The sequence below is a fragment of the Mus musculus genome, chromosome 17 (assembly GCF_000001635.26).
Source record: "Mus musculus strain C57BL/6J chromosome 17, GRCm38.p6 C57BL/6J".
Lineage (NCBI taxonomy): Eukaryota > Metazoa > Chordata > Mammalia > Rodentia > Muridae > Mus > Mus musculus.
Window position 1 is genome coordinate 31,610,741 of NC_000083.6, and position 27,437 is coordinate 31,638,177.

The 27,437-nt window shown below is 51.4% G+C and overlaps 1 protein-coding gene across 6 annotated transcripts; it reads right to left on the reverse strand.

The window, feature by feature from the left end:
- Nucleotides 1-1,882: 1,882 nt before the first annotated feature.
- On the reverse strand, nucleotides 1,883-26,493 carry Cbs (cystathionine beta-synthase). 6 transcript variants are annotated; one of them, NM_144855.3, is made up of 17 exons: nucleotides 26,343-26,465; nucleotides 22,088-22,414; nucleotides 16,736-16,842; nucleotides 15,143-15,277; nucleotides 14,751-14,830; nucleotides 14,259-14,393; nucleotides 13,489-13,558; nucleotides 11,687-11,778; nucleotides 10,698-10,823; nucleotides 10,189-10,273; nucleotides 8,398-8,503; nucleotides 6,648-6,722; nucleotides 6,387-6,521; nucleotides 5,306-5,414; nucleotides 4,734-4,818; nucleotides 3,789-3,830; nucleotides 1,883-2,553 (listed from the first exon to the last, which is right to left on the reverse strand). In NM_144855.3, the coding sequence occupies exons 2-17, from the start codon at nucleotides 22,285-22,287 to the stop codon at nucleotides 2,450-2,452; spliced, it is 1,686 nt and encodes a 561-aa protein (NP_659104.1). In that variant the 5' UTR covers nucleotides 22,288-22,414; nucleotides 26,343-26,465; the 3' UTR covers nucleotides 1,883-2,449. The 6 variants fall into 6 exon arrangements, with proteins under 6 accessions (NP_659104.1, NP_001258282.1, NP_835742.1 ...); XM_006523550.3 differs by having other exon boundaries at nucleotides 1,888-2,553; nucleotides 22,088-22,411; nucleotides 26,343-26,493; XM_006523551.3 differs by lacking the exon at nucleotides 26,343-26,465 and adding an exon at nucleotides 25,690-25,907 and having other exon boundaries at nucleotides 1,888-2,553; nucleotides 22,088-22,411.
- Between the last annotated feature and the right edge of the window lie 944 nt (nucleotides 26,494-27,437).

Consider the following 27,437-nt stretch of genomic DNA (forward strand, 5'->3'; position numbering starts at 1 on the left):
CAGGACCTTTAGAAGAAGTCCGTACAGTTAACTTCTGAACCATCTCTCCAACCCCCTTAATCGGCTTTTAAAGATGTATTTGCTTATGTTTTATGTATCTGAGTGCTCTATTTGCCTGCATGACAGAAAAGAATATCAGAAGAGGGCATCAATCCCATTATAAATGGTTGTGAGCCACCATGTGAGAGTTGGGAATTGAACTCGGGTCCTCTGGAAGAGCAGCTAGTGCTCTTTAACTGCTAAGCCATCTCTCCAGTCCCAGTTTTTTTTGTTGTTGTTGTTGTTTTGTTTTTTTCGAGACAGGGTTTCTCTGTGTAGCCCTAGCTATCCTGGAACTCACTTTGTAGACCAGGCTGGCCTCGAACTCAGAAATCTGCCTGCCTCTGCCTCCTGAGTGCTGGGATTAAAGGCCTGCACCACCACAACTGGCCCCAGTTTTTAATAACTTTATGTATATGGGTATCTTGCCTGCCTATATGGTCTGATGCCCATGAAAGCCTCATATCCCCTGGAACTGGTGTTACAGATGGTTGTGAGCCATCACTGGCTGCTGGGAGTGGCCCTCTGGAAGAACACCGTTTCCCTATCCCCTTAAAAGACAGCTCTGATGACAGCAATGGCTTTTAGTTATTTCTTTGCCTTTGGTAGAACTGGGATAGGTACATATGAAATGGAGCTGGCTACCTAGGTCCTGAGACCCAGCTCACCCCGTAAGCCATTAGACCTAGTCACATATGGCTGGGACCTGCATGGAGCCTGGGACTGGTTGGATGCAGCAGCTCACTGCCAAAGTCTGGTGGTGGCAGGTCCTCTGCTTCTGTGGCACGTCCTTCTAATCTCCGACTGGCGTCAACCTTATGGGCTTGGTGCCTGCGTGTGTGTCTCTTGTATATGGAAATACCTGTTTTCCAGCTTACCATCCCATACTCCATCTTTCCTGTTCCTGTCTGCTGCATCCTCCCTGCCAACTCTCAACTAACACTGCTTATCTTCCTCGGAGCATGGGCTTTCATCCCCCACCCACTAATGTGGCAGTCAGAGGGAGACTTTGGGAGTCCGTTCTCTTCTACCATGTGGGTCCCAGGAATGAAACTCAGGTCGCCAGGCTTAGCAGCAAGTCTTTACCTGCTCAGCCATATCACTGGCCCGAGTACTTAAAAAAAAATGTTTATTTGAAACAAGTCTTGGCGTATAGCTCTAGTTAGCTTCAAGACTTGGCAGAGCTGCCTCAGCCTCCTGAGTCCTGGGATCATAGGTGTGTGTCACTGTGCATAGCCTCTCTCTTCTCTTAAATGCAGCAGTGGGTACCACTCCTAGCAAACATGGGTGTCCATGCCTTAGATGTGGTGATGGAGATGACACCAGAAGAAGAGAAATAGACAGGTTTGACCTCAGCAAAACTAAGTGAGGATAAGCTTGGCAGAGGTGGCCACAGGGAGGTTGAACCTATCCCGGGCTACATAGCAAGACCCTGAACCTGCGCACCAAAGCCAAGTCCCTCCTCTAAGTACAGAAACGAAGACAAGCCATGGGTGGAGCACATGGGAGATGATGTATAGTTGCTGGACAACAAACCCAAACCACAGGGCAGGGCAGGACCACAGGAAAGAGGGATAACCAAGGCTGGGGAAGACTGAGAATGGTGCCCAGAGGCACACAGGCAAGCATGTGAAACTGCAGCCCAGTGCGGCAAATGAACACAGGATTGCAGAGAACCCAACCTGGGCTACCCCCCCCCCGGGGGGTGGGGAGGGATGTGTTCAGGCATACATACACACAGAGAATAAGGACCATGCACACAATGGACTCGCTCAGTCATGGAAAGGAGCAAAACTGATACAGGCCGTAACAGGCAAACATGAGACACTCACACCAAGGGAAATAAGGTCGACACGACCACAGGTATGTGATTCCATTTATAGGAAGAGTCCAGAACAGGGAGATCCATTGAGACAGAAAGTGGGTGCTTGTCAGGGAAGGAGTGGGACGTGAGGAGTGGGCTAAGCAGGGTCATGGCCCAGGTGGTGACACTTTGTGCAGGCACTTCACAGCTGTGGGTCTCAGGTCACAGAAGCCCACCTTCATTTAAAACCCACACACTCCCATGCTAGGGCTAACCAGGTCCCTGAGGATGTCCACACAATCAGTCCAAGGTTTGCCCTTTCCCACGATGGAGCCCTCTGTGGGGAGGACGCTTTTTTGGGCACCCTGAGTCTTGTTGCTATTGTAGTCTGTGCCCATCCTTCCTGGCTAACATTCCTCAGTTCTGTGACACCAGAGGAAAGGCCCTGTAAGCTACTCGGGCATAGAGGATTCATTTAGGTAGCTGGGTGTTAGGAGGGGAGGGTGCTGGCCTCAGCAGCCACCTGCTGGACTTGGGTGAGGAAGCTGGTAGGTGTCTCTGAAAGCCAAGAAGCCCCAGCAAGGAGGATGGAAGCCAGTCCTGGCTCTATGTCTGGGTCTGCTCACGGGCTGCCACGAAGTTTAGCAGGTCAATGGCAGTGACAACCCCAAACACCATCTGCTGCTTGCTGGACATGCCATTGCTGCAGTCTAGGGAAAAGAAACAGCTGCTGGATTAAAGGGGACAAGGCAGGGACACAGAGCTGTTGACACCAAGAGACTCTTTCCCCAAACAAGAGCAAAATACCAGCTGAGCCATGTGAGTACAGCCAGAGAGCACCTCCTCTCACCAGCACCACCTCCTCTCACCAGCCCTGCAGTAGAATGCTAGGTGCTGTCTGGGACACGGAACAGGAAACCAACCCTGGCTCTCCAGAACTGATAGCCTGGCAGTTGCCTCCTCTCAGCCCATTTCCACAGGTCATGTGCAGTGTCACAATGCCAAGACAAGCCCCAGGCTTCTCTTTCTGGCCCAGAATCCTGCCTGGCAGCCAGGGCCACCTGAGACTGGAGCTTTATATATCAGCTTGGGCTGGGCCCTACACCTCACGGCCTACAGATGCAGAGAGCCAGACTAACAGTTTTGTATCAATTTGGGGGGATGCAGGGAGCCCAGACTTCTGTCCACGCAGTCATTTAAGTGTGGGTGGGTCTTGCCCACTCATGAGATGGACATGAGGCTTCTCACGACTAGGGGTGCCCCTGGCCTAACACTTGGCCTGGTTCACCAGTTCTAGGGGTTCTAGGCTGCCTACTCAGCCTGCAGTCCTTGGCATGAATCCACCTCCATAATGGTGGGCTGGGCCCTTCATGCCATATCCCTCCCTCTTTCTGCAGATACATGCCCTGTCTGGCCTGTCCTCAGGAGAGCCCCTACTGGCATGACTCCTTGGGAGGCTCAGAAGGCCACACAACTGAATTCAGACAGAGGCCCCCTTGGAGGAGGTCCATCAGGGACAGACATATCACTGGCCTACCTGGAGCCCCAGCAAAGGACAGAGAAACTCAGAAGAAATCAGCTGTGGCATTTTAGAAACACTTAAGTCAAGGGACCATTTGTCTAGCCCTGGGACACCCCCATGGAGCAAGCGACAGTGGGCCCCAGTTAGGCTGACTAGTTCCCCACACAGGGTTAGGGAGGGAATAGTTTAGGTTTGTGGTAACACTCAGCTCTGTCTTTTTCCCCAGCTGCCCCTGAAGCTAGAATTCAGTTTTGTTGTTGCTGCTATTGTTGTTTTGTTTGAAATGTTCAAAAATTAGGAGTCTCCCCACCCGCCTTTACCCAACTTTAGAGGTCCAGGTCCTTAGATGCCCTTGAAAGGCTGTGATTCTGACCATGAGACCCATTTTCTAGGGGCTGGGATGGGTAGGTGAGTTGTACATACCTGTGGGCCCCCCCACCACTCCTGACCAGGCCTGGTCTCGTGCTGTAGAGCCAAGGACGGGAGAGGGGTTAGACAGGGGGCCACCCCCACATGCAGGCCAGCCTTAGGGCCAGGTATAAGGCCCTCCCAGTTCTTACGGATGGAGGAATGAAAGTCAGTGCCCCTCACCCCACAGGGACCTGAGAGTGCCGTCCCCGTCTACAGATGCTGACACTGGGAAGGAGCTGAGAGCAAGAAGGACAGACTGACTGTTCCATATGCACAGCCTGTGGCTCACAAGCTGTCCTTTTTTTTTTTCCTTAAGATTTATTTATTATTATATCTAAGTACACTGTAGCTGTCTTCAGACGCCCCAGAAAAGGGTGTCAGTTCTCATAACAAGATGGTTGTGAGCCACCATGTGGTTGCTGGGATTTGAACTCAGGACCTTCAGAAGAGCAGTCAGTGCTCTTAACTGCTGAGTCATCTCTCCAGCCCACAAGCTGTCCTTTTAACAGACACCCAGAGCTTCCCTTCGGACTTCCCCTGGAGTCCGTCAGAATCAATCAGTATCTCCTAGTGATGTCAGCAAGGGCCAAGAATTTCAGCTGTCCCCGGTTCCTGTAAGACTGGCCCCTCAGCATCCTTAAGACTGCTGTCTTAGCCTGTGGGCCTAGGACCATTCTGTTCTATCTAGACAAGTGGCATGAGGGCTCACTGGAGCAGGAGGTGCCCTTTGGGCACGTGACTAGACTTACAGGCACACCAGGACTCAGGATGTCAGATGCTATGATGGGAAGATGAGGACCACGGACTCCCCATTACCCTCTTAGGGAGCATGTCTGCCTACTGCACAGAGCAGGCGTGTGTACCACGAGAACCTGGGCCAGGCACGGCCAGTATCCAGGGCTTGACATCCTTACCCCCCAACAAGAACCCAGCACCAAAAGTGGGAGCGCCACTCACATTGGATCTGCTCGTGGACCACCAGGGCGAAGTGGTCCATCTCCAGGATGTGAGAGAGTGTGCCCAGCGTGTCGGTCAGGTGGATCTGTAAGAGAATCTGTGTCTGTGCTGGCCCAAGGACAGGCCCTCAGAGCTCTCAACCCCCATAGACTTCAAGCCAAGACAGCACAACGCTCGCCATAGCTGCTCAGGTAAATTTCAAGTCGACAAAAAGGCCACTAATGCCCAGAGCACATCTGTGTTGTGGCAACCTGCCTGAATACTGGCTTGAGATTTGACTCCAACTCCATGGCTTTCTGGTTGGAGGCCAAACTAGTGGACAGAGCAGTGGTTGTGGGAGATAAAAGAGAGATGGACCAGGGGGGCCTAGAGCTTTTACCAGTCTGCACCCAAGATCTATGTGACAGTGGTGACAACCTTCAGCTGAACAGACCTCGAACACCATGAGCAAGCTGTATAGTTTCCCAGGGTGGTGTGGATCAAGGACTCACTTCTGGCACAGGACACACTACCCCCTGCCTTTAGGCCCAACTTCCTCTCACATGCCTACTGCCCCTCTGGAAAAATCATACCGGTTTGAACTGCTTGTAGAGGACTTTGCAGACTTCGTCTGATGGCCGCACCTTTCCAGCCAGCAGGGATGACAGCATGTTCCCGAGGGTCACCATCCCTAGGATGGCCCTGAGGAGAGCACAGAATTTAGGGGGAAGAAGAATCAAGGGTGAGAGAGGGGTCTCCGGCCAATGTGGAGTTCCTCTTAAGAACCTGACCCAGGAGCTGGAGAAATGGCTCACTGACCAAGAGCATCTGTTGCTCTTACAGAGAGAGGACCTGGGTTCAGTTCCTGGCACCCACATAGCAGTTCACAAGCATCTCTAACTGCCACCATCACAAAGTGTACAGATGGTACACACAGACACACACACTCACTCACTCTTAGAGGGGCCAAGCCTCCCACCTGGCCCTGTTGCTAGGAAACCGCATCAGGCTCCTGGATCCAGAACTTTGCTCAGGCCCTATGCTTCGGTTATGTGCCTCTCTGCACTGGATGGCAAACATCTTTGGACTTTCCAGCTCCCAAATAATGACACAGTTTTATTATTATTTATAAAAGCTTGGGCACTACAGTGCATGTATACACACATATATACACACACACACACAAAACACACACATGCAGTACACTTGTACACATAAAAATATAACTGGGGGAGGTAGAGCAGAAGATCCCCACAGAGAGACAAACAAGCTTAAAAGTCCTGTGATGCTGACATCCACACAGGGGTCCAGAGTGAGTAGCCATCAGACTTTTGAGGATGCTGGTCAACCAGGCCTCCTCACCATGCATTCTCTGGTTGCCACCCACAGGGTGCCTGTCCCCTCCTCCCTAGGTCATTCTGTGGGCCTGCACAGTGACAATGAACTAGGGCGAAGGACAGAAACACTGAGACCTGAAGAGTTACTATGGCCCAATGTCAGCTGCTCAGGGACAAGGTGGTCAGCAGGCCGTCCGTGGCTCTGGACAGTGTATACAGACTGACCACACTCAGCTGCTCATCCCTGCTAGTGACATGGACACTGGGGCCTGGGGAACATGACCTAGGATCCTAAAAGTCAGAGCCCTGGACTGCAGTGAGGGAGGGAGAGACTGACCCAGACTCGTTGACCACAGGTGCCTGGTCAAAACCCTTCTCCCGGAGGATGGCGATGGTGTCCTCACAGGTGACCGTGGGCAACACGGTCAGCGGGGCCGACAGGCTCAGCTCTTGAACACGCAGACGCCACCACCTGAAGGAGGGTGCAGAACAGGGCAGAAAAAGGCCATTAGGCCGGGAAAGAACCACCATGCTGGGAAACCCAAAGGCCACCTTTCCTGCTCACCCAGGGATGGACAGAGGCAGGCAGCATCCTTACCAGGGCCTCTTCACTGAGAGCTCCTCTTTCATGAAACCTTTCTGCAGCATCCATTTGTCACTCAGGAACTTGGACCTGCAGGGTCAGTGTGTCACTGAGGCCTCTGTGCCCAGTGGGAGGCACATACATGATCAGGGATGCGGTTTGGGGGCCCTTGCACTTGTCTTGGGTCTTACTGTTTCCACATAGGATGAAAGGATGCCAGAGTTCCAGGGAGGCAGAGAACTCGGGGTTACTGGGCATCTGGGTCGGAGGAACTAAGGAGGTTGCTTCTAGAAGCCTCTGTGATCAGAACCTCTCTTGCAGGTTCCCGGGCAGGCTCCTCCTTGCACCCCCAAGTCTGCCTCTACAGAGAGAACCTTTCCCATTCTGACCAAAGGCTGCTGAGCAGGCTACAGAGATGTTAGGGTCTGTCCTGAGGAGGCATGCTGAGGAGCAGGAGCACGGAAGAGAGGTGGCCACTACTCCATATACACTCATGCATTCTCATAGAAAATGCTCAAGAGCTTTGAGCCCCTAGAACCACACACGCCAAAACCGTGCACACGGACACACAACAGGCCCGCCATCTGTTGGAGAGACAGACGGCGTCTGGTAAGTTTGTCACCCTACCTGGAAGCCAGCAGGATGCCCATGCCTGGTCCTGCCAGGCTGTGAAGCTCTACACAGACATTACTCTATGTCGCTCACAGGCTGTGGATAAAGCCCAAGGTGAGAAAGGCGTGGGTTACCCATCTCTATTACTCCCGTTGCCTGGGAAGCCCTGCTGCAGAGTAGCTCCCTCTAGCTCAGCCAGGAGTCCAGGCAGCTGACAGGACTTCAAACCTGCTGGTCCCAGGTGGCCAGGCAGCGAGCTGGGACTGTCCTGTGAGTGCTGAGATCTATCAGTACCAACAAGGCTTCCCAGGCTACTCACTGAGTGATCACATCACAGCAAGTCCTATGAGAACCCAACCAGGGGACATTCACCCTCCCAGGTCCAGTCTAGGACAGCTGATGAAGTGGCAGAGCTGGTGGACAGGACTGTCCCATAAAAAACATCAGTACATGGGCTGGAGAGATGGCTCAGCAGTTAAGAGCACTGACTGCTCTTCCAGAGGTCCTGAGTTCAATTCCCAGCAACCACATGGGGGTTCACAACCATCTGTAATGGGATCTGATACCCTCTTCTGGTGTGTCTGTAAACAGCTACAGTGTGCTTACATATAATAAGAAATAAAGCTTAAAAAAAAAAATCACCGGGTGGTGGTGGCACACGCCTTTAATCCCAGCACTCGGGAGGCAGAGGCAGGCAGATTTCTGAGTTTGACACCAGCCAGCCTGGTCTACAGAATGAGTTCCAGGGCAGCCAGGGCTACACAGAGAAACCCTGTCTCGAAAAAACAAAACAAAATAAAACAAACAAACAAAAAAATATCAATACAGCTTGGCCCATGGTGCCCAGAGACCCCCAAGGGTTAATGAAGCCAAACCAAAGAAAATAGGACAGAAGGGGATACATAAGGGGCACAGTTGTCCACTTAAGCTATTGCCACGAACACACACAGACTTTTACACACATGCACACACTCACACAGGCTCAGGATGGAGCCATGCCAAGTGAACACCAGCTTGGCTCAGAAGCCATGACGGATCCTGGGACAAGCAGGCTTCTGAGGCCCAGCTGCCGGCCATGCTTTCCCATCATCCCACAGACAGCACTTAGGTGACAGCAGCCAGGAGGGTGATGAGGACCAGGGGCATGCCTTACATGTAGTTCCGCACAGAGTCAGGCAGGATGACCACACAGCGCTGCCCTTCCTGCAGCTCCCGGGCAGCCTTCACAGCCACAGCCATGGCGCTGCCAGAGCTTCCACCTGTGGAGAAGACAATCAGACTTGCCCACGTGTGTGTGCACACGCATCCATATATAAGAGTGTGTGTGTGTGTGTGTGTGTGGCACCCACACATCTATGCCAATACTCTAGAAAGATCCATGAGAGATACATTCGTCAGGCATGTAGATGAATACCCAGCCCTGTGCATCTCACACATGCTCACACATGCTCATACATGCTCATACATGCTCACACATGCTCATACATGCTCTGGGAGGATCTATAGGAATCTCTGGCCAAAGACTGGGCCTGAAAGGAAACCATCAGTCTGGATCATCTTCCTCCTCATAGGCGATGAGGCTTGCTGCTTTTATCTCATAATTAAACTCTCACTGAGGAACTGGGGAGACCCTGGGGCAAGTGAGCCTTCGTGCTCAGCCAGAACAGGCTAATGGCAGGGTCCTCCAAGCAAAGAGCCAACCAAGGACACGTGTCTCACTGACTACCTAAAACCACCATGCAAAGCCAATATGTGACATCAGGTACCATCATAAAAAGAGCCCCAGGTTCACTGTGACACTGACCATACAGAGCCCTAGACCTGAGGACCTCCAGAGAGAGAGCCAAAGCCACTATTGCTGCCTCTCCAGTTGGGGCTCATCAGGGTTTAGCCTAAGAGGGTGCAAGGCAGCCAGAAGGGTCATCCTGGTGTCTCTCTTGTCTCACGACCATGGCCCAGATGACTACTCATCTCTGGAGGACAGGGGTGGACCACTTACTCAGAGGGCCCAAGTACCCCGAGTCACCTCCTAGTGGTCATGCTCCAAGTTATTTTTTTTTCTTTTTTTCTTTTCTTTCTTTTTTTTTTTTCTTCTTCTTTTGGTTTTTCGAGACAGGGATTCTCTGTATAGCCCTGGCTGTCCTGGAACTCACTTTGTAGACCAGGCTGGCCTCAAACTCAGAAATCCGCCTGTCTCTGCCTCCCGAGTGCTGGGATTAAAGGCGTGCGCCACCACACCGGGCTTCCACGTTATTTTCAATCAGGAGAGAGGGCTTATTCCCTCTCTCCTGATAGCACTTGGCCATGCTGGGGCTGTCTGCCTTGTCCTTCCCCCAACCACAACATGACAGAAACATGGGGCCATATTTATAGGGCAAGTTCAGGCACACTTGGTGTTCTTCAAATGTCAGGTTTAACTCAAGCCACTGGGGTTTCTGATGACCTATGGTCAGGCAGTGGTGTTCTGTCCACCCTGAACAGGGTGACCGAGGAGCCCAGGATGGGAGGAAGAGTGTAGAGGTTGCTTTTAAATGTGCCTCAGCTGCACAGAAAACTAGAAAGGTGGGGCTGGAGAGATGGCTCAGTGGTTAAGAGAACTGACTGCTCTTCCAGAGGTCCCGAGTTCAATTCCCAGCAACCACATGGTGGCTCAAAATCATCTGTAATGGGATCCGATGCCCTCTTCTGGTGTGTCTGAAGACAGCTACAGTGTACTTACATATAATAAATAAATCTTAAAAAACAAAAACAACAACAAAAAACTTGAAGGCCCGAGCCTGCGCCTCCTGCCCTGGTCTCCACAGGTGACTCCAAGAAGCTGCAGAGGGCAAGCAAACTGAGTTAAGGAAGGCTAGAGCCTGGGCAGATGCATAGCTCCAGCTGAGAAGTTACTGCGGTCGCACAGCCTCAGAACGACCATGACAGGGCTTGCTCGGCCACTCACCACATAGCAGTCCTTCCTGTGCGATGAGCATGCGGGCAAAGGCGAAGGAATCTTCATCGTTGCTCTTGAACCACTTATCCACCACCTGTGGCAAGATAGAGTCAAGCCTGAGCTCAGGCAGAGGAACCTGGGGGGTGGGGCAAGCTCACAGAAGACTTCTTCCCCCCCTGCATCTGCAAACCCCGACTTCTCTGCCCTTCCCCGCTCCTTTACGCTTTGCAGCGTAACTCAGATCACCCACATCTTTATCGGTCTGGTGGCCTCTGCTAACATCCGCCCCGGCCGCCTCTGTCCATCCTTCCCTTTGCCTTTCAGAGCATCGTCAGATGTGAACTTGAACATGGTAGTGAGTTTCACACTGTCTCAGTTCCTATACCAGCATCTCCCTCTTCTGTCTCTCTTCTGTGCCTCATCATCTGGGGCAGCTGGCGTGCCAGAATGCAGAAGCAAGTGAAGGATCCAGCAGCAGCCTGTGGCTCTGCCTCGGGATATACTTTGGCTCAACCTACCGCCCTGTCCAGGACTGTCGGGATGAAGTCGTAGCCAATCCCTTCCACCTCATAGGCTGTTTGCTCCGTCTGGTTCAGCTCCTCGGGCTCCGCAAGGATGGAGCCTTCAGGATCGACACCGATGATCTGCAGGGTGGGCAGCTTTAGGGCTCAGGTTGCAGGTCACAGAGAAGCCCAACGCAGCCCTAAGCGGCTGCTGTCGGGAAAGATGTTGCCCCACTAATATCTGCCTGCTAATGACTGGTACACAGGATGCACATGCCAGTCCCAGACCAGAGAAAGGTAAATCTCCCAGAATCCCAGACAAGAAGCCGGAAGGCCACAACCTATCCAGCACAAGGTATTTGGAAAGGTCTTCCTAGTGCTGCTTTAGGAAGGGCCCCAGTCACAGGCCTTTGGAGAGCCTTTGGCGACAAAGAGCAGCTCTGGACTCTGACCCCTTCCTGGAGGGTGGGCAGTCTCATGGGGAGAAAATGCCTGTTTCTATGTGCCAACCCTAGCCCAGTGTTTCTCAACCTTCCTAATGCTGCGACCCTTTAATACAGTTCCTCATGTTGTGGTGACCCCCCCCCCAACCACAAAATCATTTGTTGTTCCTTCATAACTCTAATTTTGATGTTATGAATCAGGATGTTAACATCTGATATACAGGATATCTGATATGTGACCCCCCAAAAGGGCTTGTGGCCCACAGGTTGAGACCCACTGCCCTAACCCAACCTGGGGATTATGTTAAGTGGCTTCTGGGCTAATCCAAAGGGCTTCATCTCACTCCACATAGGAGCCCCCAGGACCCTTTGTTCCCCAGATTCCTACCAGGTGACTGGAAATGACTCTTCCAGACAGCAATGGGATCAGCTGGGACTATGGGGAGGAACTTAGTTTCCAGGCAGAGGGGCCACCCAGCAACTATGCACCTCTGAACACAGCTCAGGCCACCCACTCGACCACCCTGTCTGGACCAGCACCACCCAGAGTACCACACTCACTTTACAGCCAGGGCACTTCTCCTTCAGCTTTCTGGCGATCCCTGTGATGGTGCCACCCGTGCCTGCTGAAGCCACCAGCATATCCAGCTTCCCTGGGGAGAGAAGACACTCTCAGGCCATGGCCAAGCCAGCCCATCACTCTTAACGACCATTGGAAATACACTCAACCGAAATCAGGTAGTGAGATAAACTGAAATGTCGACCATCACTGCCTCTGTCTGTGGATGGGATGGCGAAGGAGCTGCTTTCTGCACTGCGACCTTGGCCTCAGAACTACCCATGTAGCTGAATCTACAAGGATGGGTCAGCTGGGGAGCTCGAATTCTGGCAGAGGTAAGCAGTCAAGGGCGCTCCTTCCTGGGCTGTTTGATTCTTGGGTGACTACAGAGTAGCAAACTAGACTTTTAGGACACAGGCAGAACGGCTGAAGCTGAGGAAGGCTCTTCAGTCAAGTGTGGTTCCCTGGGGGTGCACAAGTCCCCCGCTCCTTGGTAAACTCAGCTTAAACATCCCTCGGTGTGAAATCGTTTCTAGAGAGGTTTCCCCTTCCTCTGAGCCCTCTTGGGTTCCTCTACCTCTGCCTCACCTATGTCTGAGACACCTGGTTCAGGCTGTGTTCCACCCCTATGTCCTCCAGGCTGAGCTCAGGCATGCTGACGCTGGCTTCATATCTTGGGGATCAAGGGACATTGACTTTGGCATTTAGTTTTTCTCACCTTCAGAGCTGCATGGTGATTCATAGCTGCAATTAGCTTACTCTCAGTATAGGCATGAGATATATGCTGACTGCCTAGCTCCTGGCGGTGGTGGGATGTTTCTCTTCTTCATGGGAGAAGGTGCTGGAAGGTACCAGCCTTGGCCTCCCACTTGGAACCTGACGTTGGCATTGCTGAGGGTGCAGACATGTTCCATGCCCAGGAGCTGGACAGTAAAATCCCTAATGTTTGCGTACCCAGTTTTATGAGTGAGAATCCTCATTTGGCAGGCTTGGTGCACATTCCTGAGTTTGCCTGGCTCAGACTTGCCTGATGCCGATCACCATGCAGCTCTGAAGGTGAGAAAAACTAAATGCCAAAGTCAATGTCTCTTGAACCCCAAGATATGAAGCCAGCGTCAGCATGCCTGAGCTCAGCCTGGAGGACATAGGGGTGGAACACAGCCTGAACCAGATGTCTCAGACATAGGTGAGGCACAGGCAGAGGCCAAGAGGACTCAGAGGAAGGGAAACCTCTCTAGAAACGATTTCACAGCGAGGGATGCTTAAGCTGAGTTTACCAAGGAGCGGGGGACTTGTGCACCCCTCAGGGAACCACACTCGACTGAATATGATAGTTCTGTCATCTTCACACGACCTAGAAGCTTGAGGGAAGAGAGTCGCAGTGAGGGATTGTCTAGATCAGGCTGGCCCCTGAGCATGCCTTTGAGGGACTGTCTTGATTTTATTAATTGATTTGGAAAAGACCCATGTTTCTTGCAATGGGGTATCCTGGGCTGTATACGAGCAGGGGAGAGTGAGCGGACCATGAGGCATGTGTGCTTCCTCTTCGGTCTACTCGATGGAGTGTGGATCTTGAGTGATCAGCTGCTTCGGGTTCTTGCCTCTTTGCCTTCCCCACAATACTGTGAGCTGAAACAAAACCTTTCTCCCCTGAGTGGTTTTCTGCCTCGCAAGCACACAAGCACGCATGCACGCACGCACACACACATGCACGCGCACGCAGAGCAAGACGAACAACCGCAGAAATGAAACTGAGTAAGAAGTGTCTGCAATCAAGGTGAGTGGAGGAGTGGGAAGCACGCACCGTCACACTGCTGCAGGATCTCCTCGGCGGTGTCATCGTAGTGTGCCAAAGGGTTGCTGGCATTGCGGTACTGTCCAGGGGGAAAACAGAGAGGCGGTGTGTGAGCTGACCGAAACCACCTGCATCATTCATGGATGCTGGTCGGTGAGCTCCATGCGGGTCAACAAGTCCTACAGTAAGCAGCCTAGAGGGCCTCATCTCGAGGGCCCTCACATGCAAGATAGTAAAACCTGGCCGCCATCGTGTGAATTAGCGCTGAAGCGAAATGAACAGAGGGGTTGGCTTTGGGAGGGAGGGGGTGCAGGTTCTGAGATATTTTGCATCTTCAGAGCCCCAGAGGGTCATCTGAAATTAACCCAACCTCACTGTCCAGTGGGTTGTGTCGAGTGGGACAGCTCTCCAACGCTGACACTGAGACAACAGACACCAAAGGTATGGCCTGGTATATTGAGTGTGGATCTTGAGTGACCAGCTGCTTCAAGTTCCTGCCTCTTTGCCTTCCCCACAATACTGAGCACTGAAACAAATTCTTTCTCCCCTGAGTGGTTTTCTGCCTCGCTTGCACGCACGCACGCGTATCACTGAGTATGGCCTGGAGCATCCCCCCAGAGGAAGTATGTCGCCCTACTCACGCTGGGCAGAGACCAATCCCTCAGCTTTCCAACAGGGTCCCCTAGGAAACACCACACTTGAACACAAATCTCTGACCACAGATTTGCCTCCTTGGGCATTGTGGGGGAGGTGGGGGGACGTGGAGGGAGACACCTAACCTGGTCCAGAATGTGAGAATTAGGGATTTCGTTCTTCAGTCGCCATGCCACTCCCACGTGGGACTCGGGGGAATCAAATCTGGCATTGGTGGGCGTCCTCACAATCTCGGCTCCCAGAGCCCGCAGCACATCCACCTGTCCAGGAAAAACCACGAAAGGCATCAGCCTAAGTGTTACCCTCGGGGGCCCCTGCCCTGGGTACCCTGGGGCACCTACCCCAGCTCACCTTTGTTTTTAGTTGGTAAAGAAAGGCTTTTATTAAAGCAGAGGCCACACAGGGACAGACACACACACACACACACACACACACACACACACACACACACACACATACACACACACACACACACACACACACACACACACACACACATGCCCCAGCCCCACCCACCCAGCTCTTCTTATTTACTTGATGTAGCAATAGTCCTTCAACCCAAGCCCTCCCACTGGCCACACCCTCCCCTCCCCGACCCTAGGCAGTCCTGGGCACACCTTCTCCATACTCATCTTCTCCGGCATCACGATAATGCAGCGATAGCCCTTCACTGCAGCAGCCAGAGCCAGCCCGATCCCTGAAGGGTCACATGCAGAACGTGAGAGGGGCCTGTGCCCAAAACCCTGTGCCTCCCTGCCACCTGCCTGGGACACCAGGGATAAACCCCAGAACCATGAAAGGACAAAGAACCCCTGTTCTGGAAAGGAATCCCACACTCCGATGATGATCTGACAGCCAGGTACACAAAAAACAAACAAACAAACAAACAAACAAACAAACCAAAAAAAAAAAAAAACAGTGACCAGCCTTCCCCTTTTGACCTCCCCATATGTTTGCATGGGCCAGGGACCTTCACCCTCTTCTCTGCCCCAACCGGTCCTGCCCCCACCTGTGTTGCCAGAAGTTGGCTCAATGATAGTGTCTCCAGGCTTCAAGTTTCCAGCTCGCTCAGCATCTTCGATCATCCGAAGGCTGATGCGGTCCTTCACACTCCCACCCGCATTGAAGAACTCACACTTGGCCACTGAGAAGCAAACATAAGTCAGAGAAAGGACTCTGGTCCTCACACATTCCCGACATCCTCAGCTACCTGATACACCCTCAGGATGAAGGCTGCCCCTGGTGTTTGCCATTCCATGTCCACTGCCCACCTCTGTACCTGGACACTCCTGGTTACAGCGGGCCTGTCTCCCACCTGCCCTGTAGACCATGGCGACACTGAGTGAGAAGATGGTCAAGAGCCCAGCAGAATGAACACGTGCGGCAGGAGCCTGGATTTGAGCCCCCACACTCCTGCAGCATAGCCAATTCAAGCAACCCCAGCCAGACCACCTTAAGCCCCTGCTTCAGTTGCCCCAAACTCCTCTACCCTTGACTGCCTCTATCATCCTTGGTCAGTGAGCCCAACCCTCATGCTCTGCCCTGCCCCCACCTGACATCACTTCCTCCCATTCTGGACTCTTCTTCCCCACCTCAGGGCTGGAGAAGCCCCATACTCCAGAATACCCACAGACTGCCTTCTTGGCTGGCTCTTGGTTCTGAAACCTACCATAAACACACTGTCCCCCCCAGAGCTAGAGGAGATTCTGTGGGCACAGAGGGGCCTGATGTCTGCTCACTTGGCCCCAGCCCTCGGCCACATCATATCCTCAAATTTGTAACACTGCCCCCACCCGCACCCCCGGGGCCGAGCCAACTTAGCCCTTACCCCAGACAATAGCCCAGCCTATGACTGCTTACACCCCTGCTTGGGAACAGCTCCTTGTAAGGAGCCCCTTCCCGGATGACCTGCATTCATCTGGGACCTAATTCCCACCCTTTGTCCCATAAGTGGTTGGGTGACCTGCTTCCTCAGCAGCCATGACTGTTACTCAGTGCAAGCTTGACCCCCATATAGGACCCTCCACCCCCCTGAGGCAAAGCCACTCCACATAATCTCCTCATAGACTAACATGGTGCCTCATGCTTTTAATTCTTGCAGTAGGGAGGCAAGCAATCTCTATGATTCCAGTCAGTCTGGGCTACATAGTGAATTCCAGACCAGCCAGAGGTATACAGTGAAACCTTGTTTCAAAATACAAAACAAAGCTGGGCAGTGGTAGTACATGCCTTTAATGACAGCACTCACGTGGCAGAGGCAGGTAAATCTCAGAGTTGGAGGCCAGCCTGGTCTACAGAGTGAGATCTGGGACAGTCAGGGCTACCCAGAGAATCTCTGTCTCAAAAAACAAAAACAACCCAAACAAAATGAAAACAAACAAAAAAGATGCTTGCTCTGATAGCTCCACTTCACTTCTGCCTTCATCCTCTTTCTGCAGGACCTTCCCAGGCTGGCTCTTGAAAAGGGGCCATCTCAGTCACTAACACACATCCTTCATCCCAGAAGACCCCCGCTGCCAGTATCCCCCCAGAGCCTCAGCACGGGGTCATTCCAGGGCCCTTGTCCAGGATGGAGGCAGTCCCAGGAGAACCAAATACTCACAGAGCTCACACTTGAGACCGGCATTCTTTGAGATCTTGTTGATTCTGACCATAGGGGTGTTCCCAATTTTCCTCAGAATATCTGGTAAAATTTTGGGGGATTTGGTCCTAAAACAGAGGGAAGAGGCCATTCAGGAAACAAAACTGAATAGCAGTTTGAGCCTTGATGTTGCAGGATATTTGATCACACTGTGAACCCCAACATTGTGTTAATTAGTGAAAAAAAGTTGTTTCTAGTTGTGGTGTGGCTCAGCCTTAGCACACACCTTTAATCTGTCTGACTGGAAATGCATAAAAATGCTTTTAGTACACATCTTTAATCCCAAACAATGAAAGTAAAGTTAGATTGTAGAAGGAAGCAACCATGTTTAAAAGTGAGGTCTAACTGAGTAGCAGACAAAGTGATGAATCAGAGAAAGATTTGACAGACCAGGATATGCCTAATTCTCAGGAGAAGAGAGAGGAAAAAGAAGCTACTTAAGTGAAAGCACTGCAGAGAGAGAGAGAGAGAGAGAGAAGAGGAAGAGAGAGAGAGGAAGAGAGGGAAAGGGGAAAAGAGAGGGGCAGGTTTTCACAGGCAAAGACAGAACAAGCCAGAGAATGAGAAGGAGCCAAAAGATTAGAACAGATTGCCAGAGCTGGTTTGAAGCCAAGCAGAAAAAAAAAGCTAGAGGTCAAGAGAGAAGCCAGATTGCATCAGCAAGCCAGATATCAGAAAAAAACTAGGAAAGGGTGATCTTATTCAGCAGTAAATTTCAGAGGCTGAAAACTTTATAGGCCTAGATTAGATTGTATGGAGTCTCGAAGCTTCCAAGACTAGGCCTAGGTTAGCAGACAGAGGCCTTAAGCCTCCGAGAGGACAATTACTTGAGATGAATAAAAGATACTGTTATACCTTGGCATCATGTACATTTAGGAAATCAAGAATTAAAGTGCCTCAGGGAAGGCCTGGGTTATGGAATTTCTGGCAGATCCACACCCAGCATAAATAACTCACACACAGTCATCCACCCAAACACCCAAGTACAGTGACATTTGAAGCCAGTTTGAGGGACTGGACCTCCATGTAACTTCTACTCCCTGGGTCTGACCATGCCCTTGCATCTCACAGGACATTGTGGATGGGAAGCTAAATTAGGGACATGCTCCCTGCTATGACGATAATGGGCTAACCCTCCGAGACTGTAAGGCAGCTCCAATTAAATGGTCATGGTGTCTCTTCTCAGCAGTAAAACCCCAACTAAGACACCTCTTCAACATCTAGTTTGGTTAGTTTCCTCCAAAATTCCTTTTATTACGCTTCAAATGGTTCTACAAGAAAGGCACTGGCCATTCCCTCCCAGACTGGGTCACAGAGCATCATACTCTACTCTGGGCCAAATGGGCCAAAAACAAAACAAAAACAAAAAAACCCCCGGAGACTCCTCAACAGTGTCACGCATTCATTATACCAATGGACCCCAAAGTCCCTCTCTTGTTCTTTGAATTCTGCTTTGTGTTTTCAGCCTCTGTTCACTCCAGATGAGACTATCTTAGGGACACCCATTGCCATCCACTTGTGCTGTCTCCCACCGCTAGGGATCCCACCATCTCCTCCTCCTCTCGCTCAAATGTCACTCTTCCTCGACTTTCAACCTTGTCACCATATGATTGATGAGTGATGTAGACTATCCATACATCATCCGCAACCCCCCCCCCCGGCCCCCAATAATGACTTGGCCTTGCTAATCTGTCAGAAGGAACATGTAGAGATAAAGGTCAAAACTCTGCTTGTGGGCTGGAGAGATGGCTCAGTGGTTAAGAACACTGACTGCTCTTCCAGAGGTCCTGAGTTCAATTCCTAGCAACCACATGGTGGTTCACAACTATCTGTAATGGGATATTATGTCCTCTCTGGTGTGTCTGAAGAGAGCTATAGTGTACTCATATACATTAAATAAATAAATAAATCTTTTTAAAAAAGAAACAAACAAATTCCGATTGTTCTAATAACAGGTGTGACTGCTTGGAATCTGGGTCCTGGTGACATAATGACATCTTACATTGACATGAGGGGCCTAATGCTCATGACCCCAGGCCAGGCCTCACCCTATGGTTACGTCACCTTCAGCTAACTCCTAATGAGCTGTGCTACCTGAAGGAATGGCTACTCTCAAGAAAGACGTGTCATGGGCAGGAGAGATGGCTCAGATCTGATGCCCTCTTCTGGGGGTGTCTGAAGACAGCTACAGTGTACTTACATATAATAATAATAATAATAATAATAGACACAAAAGTCGCAAAAGGCATTTTAAAAAAAGAAAGAAAGACGTGCTATAAAATTACTTAAGGAGATAGTGGCATTCTGTCTACATATGCAAATGCAGAACCAGCATAGAGGGCCCCTGAGTTTATAAATGCTCGGCCCAGGGAGTGGCACTCTTAGGAGGTGTGGCCCGGTTGGGCATGGGCTTTAAGACCCTCATCCCAGCTGCCTGTAAGTCAGTCTTTTCCTAGCAGCCTTCAGAAGATGTAGAACTCTTAAGTCCTCCTGTACCAAGCCTGCCTGGATGCTACCAAGTCCCTGCCTTGATGATAATGATCTAAACCTCTGAACCTGTAAGCCAACCCCAGTTAAATGTTGTCCTTATAAGAGTTGCCTTGGATGCCGGGCAGTGGTGGCGCACACCTTTAATCCTAGCACTTGGGAGGCAGAGGCAGGTGGATTTCTGAATTCGAGGCCAGCCTGGTCTACAGAGAGAGCTATACAGAGAAACCCTGTCTTGAAATACAAAAACAAAACAAACAAACAAACAAACATAAAGTTGCCTTGGTCATGGTGTCTGTTCACAGTAGTAAAACCCTAACCAAGGCATGATGTAACTTCTCCCTAATTTACAGGGGAACTCTCGGCAGGCAAAATGGTACACTGTAATTCCAGCCCTTAGGACACAGAGACTGGAGAATCTGGTTTCCAGGTCATTCTTGCTACATAGTAAGTTTGAAGCTAGCCCGGGGATACATTGAGTCCCTGCCTGGAACATCCCTACCCAGATCTTGCTCCCTCTCAGCCTCACGGTCTCTCTCTGGGAATTCACCTGCTACAGATAACACATCTTAGTAAATTCTGTCTTCTTCTCTTTTGATCCCTGGTAAATTCTTTGATTGCTCATGCTGCCAGTCTTCAGGATGCTATTTCCCACAACAGCAAGCCACTGTCTCAAACTACAAACAGCCAGGCATGGTACCATATGCCTGTAATCCTAGTACTTGGGGAGGCTGAGGCAGGAGGATTGCTCTAAGTTCATGACCCAGGCCAATCTAGGGTCTAAAACAAGATCTCACCTCAATAACAAACAAACCCTGACTTGGAGACAATAGACCCAGCCTATCTTGCTTGGAAAATTTAACCCTCTGATCCCTCAGACTCCAGAATACCCCAATTGCTTTCCATTCAGGTCTCTGAATAACTGAAGTGCCTCCCTCGCAGGGGTAGGTCCTCGGGTATCATGCTCCCAGAGTCCCCAGAAGCCTGGCATTATTGGGCCAGCAAGGCAGAAGTGATGCCAAGAAACAAAAGGCCCAGGGCTACAAGCCTGTGACAGGTCAAGCTTGTGGCTGCAGGGCTGCTCTGCAGCATTTCAATGATAGCACAGTGTCACCAGTACGGTTTCCAGAGCAGTCTCTCCATGGCTCTCTATCCGCAGGCTCCAGAGTGGCTGCACACCCACACACTCCCATCCTGGGTTGAACTCATCAACCCTGCTTAGGGATCTGCGCCCCACAGCAAGACTTCAAGGTTTTGCCAGGATGCTGGTCCCTGGCTTCCTGCCTTCCCTGCCCTAGGCTTCTCACACTGGAGCCAAACTGATGAAATAGAAGCCTCGGTCACCTTTGGCCCCCGGTCAGGGGAGGAGTTAAGAACCTGAAGTGCCAGGGTGGAAGGAGAAGCTGTCTGAGCCCCCCCCCCCCCACCACCACCACCACCACCAACAGGCAGCAACAAGTTGGACTCAACCAGGTCTTCCAGAGAGGCAGAGTCACATCCTGGGGAAGAGCTGGACGAATTCCCTTCCCTGCTGTCCTTGGTTGGACTCAGGAAAGTGAGGATAGGCTGAGCCAAGGCCAAGATCGCTTGACCTGAACCCCAGGGAGGCCAGGCAGGGACAGCTTTAGGATACAGGGTCAGGTGTGCTCACTCTGAAAGTTATCAGGTGTTTGTTCAGGTGATGGTTCTAATCAACTGCCCGTACTTTGCCAGCACAGAAGGGCAGCTCTACGGGACCTCAGAAACCCCATTTCCTCGACAGAGCTGCCTGAAGCCTACCTGTTCCTCACTCTACAGCCACCAACCACATCAAGAGCCTCTGGAAGTGGCTGGTTTGTCTTGCCCTCATCAACCCGTCCCATCTTTCCTTGTGTCCATATCTGCCCCCATACCAGTGCCCTGAGCCAGCGCCTCCCCATGGAGTGCAGGAGCCTTCCCTAGGGGTCCCTCTCTGTGCTTCCAATGACTTCTACCAAAGCAGGGCTGATCAGCTGAGGACAAACCTGCCCTTAAGGCTGATGTGTGTAGCATGCACACATCTTTGAACAAGCAGTTCCCAGGCTCTTGGGAGCCCTTGGGGGGTGTGGTGGGGGTGGGGTGGAGCCACAGGGCTCTTACCCCCTGCTGTGTCGTCCTGGCAAGAATTCATCTGAGTGCTCCCACCTGTCTCCAGACTTCTCTGAACCAATAACAGTAAATGCTAGTGGCCACGCACAGGGAACCGGACTTCAAGGATGTAAAACACAAATGCTTTCACCTACTTGTTTGATCTTGAAGACATTAGACTAAGGCAATGAAGACAATCCTAAAAGCTTTTTACAACAGGGTGGGAACGTGCAGGGCTCCAACCTGGGTGCTTTAGAACAGGGTGGGACACTGTGCATGTTCCTAAGCCAACTACCGACTGAATGTACATGGAATGGCTTCTATAGCGTGGTGGTGCATGCCTTAAATCTCAGCACTTGGGAGGCAGAGGCAGATGGATTTCTGAGTTCAAGACCAGCCTGGTCTACACAGTGAGTTCCAGGACAGCCAGGGCTACGCAGAGAAACCCTGTCTCAACACACCCCCCCCCCAAAAAAAGGGGGGATGGTTCCTATTATCTATCAGTGCTAAGGACAGTCTTTGCCCAACCATAAAAGAAGCCCACCAGAGCCAAACACCAGTATATGTAAGCTGCAGTACCAAAGAATCACCTTTCTTAGCTTTGCCTTCACAGTTGCTACCCCTGCCCCGCCCCCACAGTAATTATAGGTATGGCCTCCACACCCCTCCCCCACCCAAGGAAATAAACCCACCATCTTGGGATCATAGACAGAGACTTACAGCACTGTGTGATAATGTGGGGAGTCCGCCATGGCCCTGCCCAGCTGCCAGGTACATCTGCTTGGGGTATCAGGCCGGATCCAGACTCGATCCTTGTCCCCTGAGGGGCCCTTCTCCAGTTGTCTCTTTTCTGAGTGCATGTCCAAGTGCTGGAAGCCCCCAGCAGAGCCATCTTCACACTGGGATGTCCCTGAAGGCATGCTGGGATTTTCAGAGGGAGCGAAGACCTGTCGTGTTAAGTCGTTGGCTCTTGAGTCCCCTCTGGGAGTGTTGGCTCCACTCAAACAAACTCAGCAAGGATGGGAGAAAAGGAGCAGGTTCCAGCTGCTGTGGGAAATGGTTTGGGTTCCTTTCAGAAGGTTAAACATAAACTACCATCTGACGCAGCAATTGAATCCCAAGGCAGAGATCCAAAACACACAAAAATGGATGTTTACAATGCCCATTCTCATGGCTGTCTCAGCCAAAAGGTGACTATTATCCTAAGTCACTGATGAATGGAGGTACAAAAATGTGTCCCGTCCATGCGACAGAATACTATCCAGCCACAAAGAGAAACAGATGGACTAGCAAGATTTTGCTGAAAGGACCCAGATATAGCTCTCTCTTGTGAGACTATGCCAGGGCCTAGAAAACACAGAAGTGGATGATCACAGTCAGCTATTGGATGGATCACACGGCCCCCAATGGAGGAGCTAGAGAAATTACCCAAGGAGCTAAAGGGAACTGCAACCCTATAGGTGGAACAACAATATGAACTAACCAGTACCCGAGAGCTCTTGTCTTTAGCTGCATATGTATCAAAAGATGGCCTAGTCGGCCATCACTGCAAATAGAGGCCCATTGGACTTGCAAACTTTATATGCCCCAGTACAGGGGAACGCCAGGGCCAAAAAGGGGGAGTGGGTGGGTAAGGGATTGGGGGGGGTGGGTATGGGGGACCTTTGGGATAGCATTGAAAATGTAAACGAGGAAAATACCTAATTAAAAAAAAAAACCATGTATTTTCATAACTCAAAAAAAAAAAAAAAAGAGAGAAACAGATGGGGGCTGTAGAGATGGCTCAGCAATCGAAAGTGCTCGCTTTACAATCATGAGCACTGGAGATCTGTACTCAGACATACACACAGATAAATCAACCTTTTTTTTAAGGGATGGACAGAGTGTTCAATGAAAGGAGCCAATCATACCTGAGATGTCATTTATACAAAGTGCACAGAATAATCAACTGTCCTATGTTTTCACATCCGTGAGGGACCCAGAACAGGTAAGCCAATAGGAATACAGTGAGAGGACACTGAAGAAAGGCAGGAGAGATGGTTGTGTTTTATCAAAAAAGAAGCCAGAGATATGTTTGGTAGAGGCACGGTATGATGTGGGGGAAGAGGGTGCCTCTGCGAGCCCATGCTGAGGCATCCCTTCCCCCTGAGGGACCAGCCACATGATGGTATAGTATAGAATAGAGTTTATTTAGGGTATAGGGAGGGGACTTGAGGGGGTAGTAAAGACAAAGAAGGGAGGGGAGAAAGTAGAGGAGTAGAGGCCAGCCATGAGCACATGGGGGGGGGGAAGGGGAAGGAGGGGGTAGAGAGGGAAGAGAAGAGCAAGAGAAAGGAGGGGCCCCAGCAGCTCCTTTTATAGTGAGTCAGGCACACCTGGCTGTTGTCAGGTAAGGTGGGGTGGAGCCTAGATAAAATGCCAACAGAGACAGTAATTGTTGAATGCACAGGGACTTTGGAGATGATGAAAAAACATGAGTCTGGGGGCTGGTGAGATGGCTCAGCAGGTAAGAACACCAACTGCTCTTCCGAAGGTCCTGAGTTGAAATCCCAGCAACCACATGGTGGCTCACAACTATCCTTAACGAGATCTGACTCCTCTTCTGGAGTGTCTGAAGACAGCTACAGTGTACTTACATATAATAAATAAATAAATAAATAAATAAATAAATAAATAAATAAATCTTTAAAAAATATGAGTCTGGTCCTATTTTTCATTCTGTAGTTGTGATTAAAACAACAATAACAACAACAACAAACATACTGACCAAAAGCAACTGCGGGGAGAAAGGATTTATTTCAATTACAGTTCCAGGAAGTGAGGGAAGGAACTGTAGCTCAGGAAGGCAGCTGGTCACATTGTTTCCACAGTTAACACCAAGAGAAAGAAAGGAACCCATGCTGCCTCCTCTGTCTAGCCTTCCCCGAGCTTACACTGTTCAGGACTCCCTGCCTAGAGAAGAGTGCAGCCCACAGGACTGGCTACTTCCGCATCAATTAATGAGCAAGTCAATTTTCTACAGACATGGCCCCCGGGCCAATGAGATCTAGGCAGTCTGTCTGTTGAGACCCCTTCTCGGATGATTCTAACCTGTGTCGAAGTGACATTTAACACAAGCCAAAGCCTTGTATAGACAACAGAAGTTGCACAATTCTGTGGACAAAGTGGAAAGGCACCCCCTCCATGTTGGCCATTTTTGCACATCAGACTAAATTGCAGATTAAAGTTATTTAGCGGTTGGATGTGTAGCTTGGTGGGAGGAGATATGGCAGTTGTCAAGTGCCAGGCCCAGTGCCAAGAAAAAAATGTGTGTGCACACAACATGTACACATTTTCTTGTTATTCCATGAAGAATGAGGCATCACAGCTTGAAAAAAATTTTATTTTAAAGCTGGGTGTCATTGTGCATACCTTTAATCCCAGCCTAGGAGGCAGAGGCAGGTGACTCTTTATGAGTTCAAGGCCAGCTTAGTCTACCTAGTAAGTTCCAGGACAGCCAGGGCTATGTAGAGATCCTGTCTCAAACAACCAACCAACCAATAAATAAATACATCTTTTAGATTTACTAATATGTATGGGGATGTTTTGCTTGCATGTATGTATGTGCACCGCGTGTGTGTGCCTGCTGCTCTTGGAGGCTAGAAGAGAGAGTCAGATCCCCTGGAAATGTAGGTACAGATGATTGTGAGCCACTAGTGGCTTCTGCAAGAACTCCAAGGGCTCTTAACCACTGAGCCATCTCTCCATATCCCCAAACTTCTGTTTGCCTAACATGAACAACTAGGTGTTCTAAGTATTCTAGATGTGATCTAGCACTCTAAAATGACGTCAGGAGCCTACCTGGCACTGGCCCATCTTATTCATTCCCTTGGTGGGGGAGGAGCAACTAACATCAAAACGCATGCGCCCAGGCGGTGGCCTAGACAGGTGCTTCTCTCCTTAGGTTCAAGAGCCCTCTCTAAACCGGGAGAGGTGGCGCACGCCTTAATCTCAGCACTCGCACTCCGGAGGCAGAGGCAGGTGGATTTCTGAGTTCGAGGCGAGGCCAGCCTGGTCTACAAAGTGAGTGCCAGGGCTATTCAGAGAAACCCTGTCTCGAAAAACAAGCAAGCAAGCAAACAAGCAAACAAACAAACAAAAGAGCCCTCTAAAAAGTCCTCTTGCTAGGCGACCCGGGCTGTAGAACTCTCCAAAACCCATGGCAGGCGCAGTTCTCCCAGTGCCATCACTTAAGCGTCCTCGTGGAACGGGAAGCCATAGAACAACCCGAACCCAAACTTGGCGAATGTGGCCCAGGGTATCCTGCTTCCCTCCCTACTCACACGGAGAGGCCGCTCTTCCAGTGGGGTTTTCCTAGGACTATGACGCTCCCGCACAGACCGCCTGGCCACTCGATCAGTGTGTGGCAGTGACGTGGGAAACTCTCCGCAGGTGTACAGCCCTAGGTCTCGCGCCCTCCCCCGCCCCAACTGGGTCCCGCACAAGGAGGAGAACCCGCTCTCCCACGACTCCGCCACCCCGCACGACACTACTTCAATATTTACCCTCACCCCGGCACCAGTGCCCCAAAGAACAATTTGCGAAACAGCGGTCTCCATCCAAAACTGGGGAAATCGATGACCCAGTTTTGTCTCTAGCGCGTCACCCTAGAACCCGGCTCCACGTTCAGAGACTAGCAGTCGTGGGACCTGAGGCCACGTGGGTGCTCAGCATAGGGCTGCGGGGAGGTCGATACTAGCGGGAAGAGGGCAATGGACGCAGGTGGCATCGAGGTGGAGGGACAAGTCAGGACGCCCCGGTGGGAGCACGGGGACCTTAGCGAGCTGCGCGTCAGGCACCGGGCTCACGAGCTGCGCGTCCAGGTACAGAGGAAGCCAAGTCCGTGCCCAGGGATGGGGAGTGCCCGCGGGCTACCGAACCGCAGCGAGGATCTCGCTGTGTGCGCGGCGTGGGAGTCAGTGCGGCCGGAGCTCACCTAGACTCGGACGCGGGAAAACGGCTCGGCCTGTGCTAGGATGGAGAGCACGCTCGGACAGGATCCCAGCTCAGATCCCAGGGAAGGGTGGCGGGTCTAGAACCAACCCAGCCACACACAACAGGCTTCGGCGATTGGCCCGGCGCCGGGGGGCGGAGGGCCGACACCCGCCAATCCTGGGCCGCAGAACGGCCTCCCACTCACCCCGCCCCCCCACACCCCTTCCCCTCTCCACCCCCACTCTGGCTCCGCCAAGCTCGGCTGGACGCCGGGCCTCCACAGCGGGGTGTCTGCTTGCTCTGGGAGTTGTGCTCAAAAGCTCGAAAGGAGAAGTTCTGCCGTCTAACACGTGTTTGTCGTGAGGCACACGACACGGAGGGGCCCCAGGTCTGTGCCCAAAGGTCTGTACCTTGCGGCACAGCCTGGCTAAGTGTCAGGGAACCTCGTTTCCCAGGACCCGATCCTCTCGAGGACGTGGAGCTTCCTAGCTTGGCAGGCTCGAGTCACACATCACTATTCTGAACGGCAGGACCTGACGCTCAAAGAGCCCAGAGTTCTTCCAAGCAACTGGCCTGAGAGGCCTGGGTCAGTGGTGTCACTGGAAGGGCGCCCCCAATATCGATATCTGTAGGAGGTTAAAAATGGGCGTGACGTATGACGTGATGGTGCCTGCAATCCCAGCATTTGGACTCGAGAGAAGTGAATCTCAAGTTTGAGTGCGAGGCCAACCTGGGCTACATAAAGAGACCTGGAAGCGGGGAGGGGGGAGGTGTCTCTCTCCATCTCTCCGGCCCTGAGTTTAGCTTGGTGAAATATGGTGAGCTCCAACTTCTGATCTTCCTGCCACCTCAGACCTGGGACTGCAGATCTGGGTCACCATACACAGCCGAATGTAGCATTTGATTAGAAGGGCCACATCTTGTTCCAGTGAGAAATCTTCTGGGCTGGAAAGTGTACGCCCTAGGGCAAGAGCCAGGGTCTGAGAAACCTGCTGCCAAGCTGGAAGGAGAGCCTGTTTGTTAGGGAGCCAGTTACTATGCTGAGTTGTTTTGCTTCCCAGTGTATCTTATTTTGTCATACCAAGGGCAAGAACAC

Coding starts and splice junctions, on each gene's coding strand:
- Cbs (NM_144855.3), bottom strand. CDS start 22,287: ATGCCTTCAGGGACATCCCAGTGTGAAGATGGCTCTGCTGGGGGCTTC. Junction 13,559..14,258: donor ATTCTCACATTCTGGACCAG/GTTAGGTGTCTC, acceptor CCCCCTGGACAG/TACCGCAATGCCAGCAACCC. Junction 8,504..10,188: donor ACAGGAAGGACTGCTATGTG/GTGAGTGGCCGA, acceptor TCTTCTCCACAG/GTGGAAGCTCTGGCAGCGCC.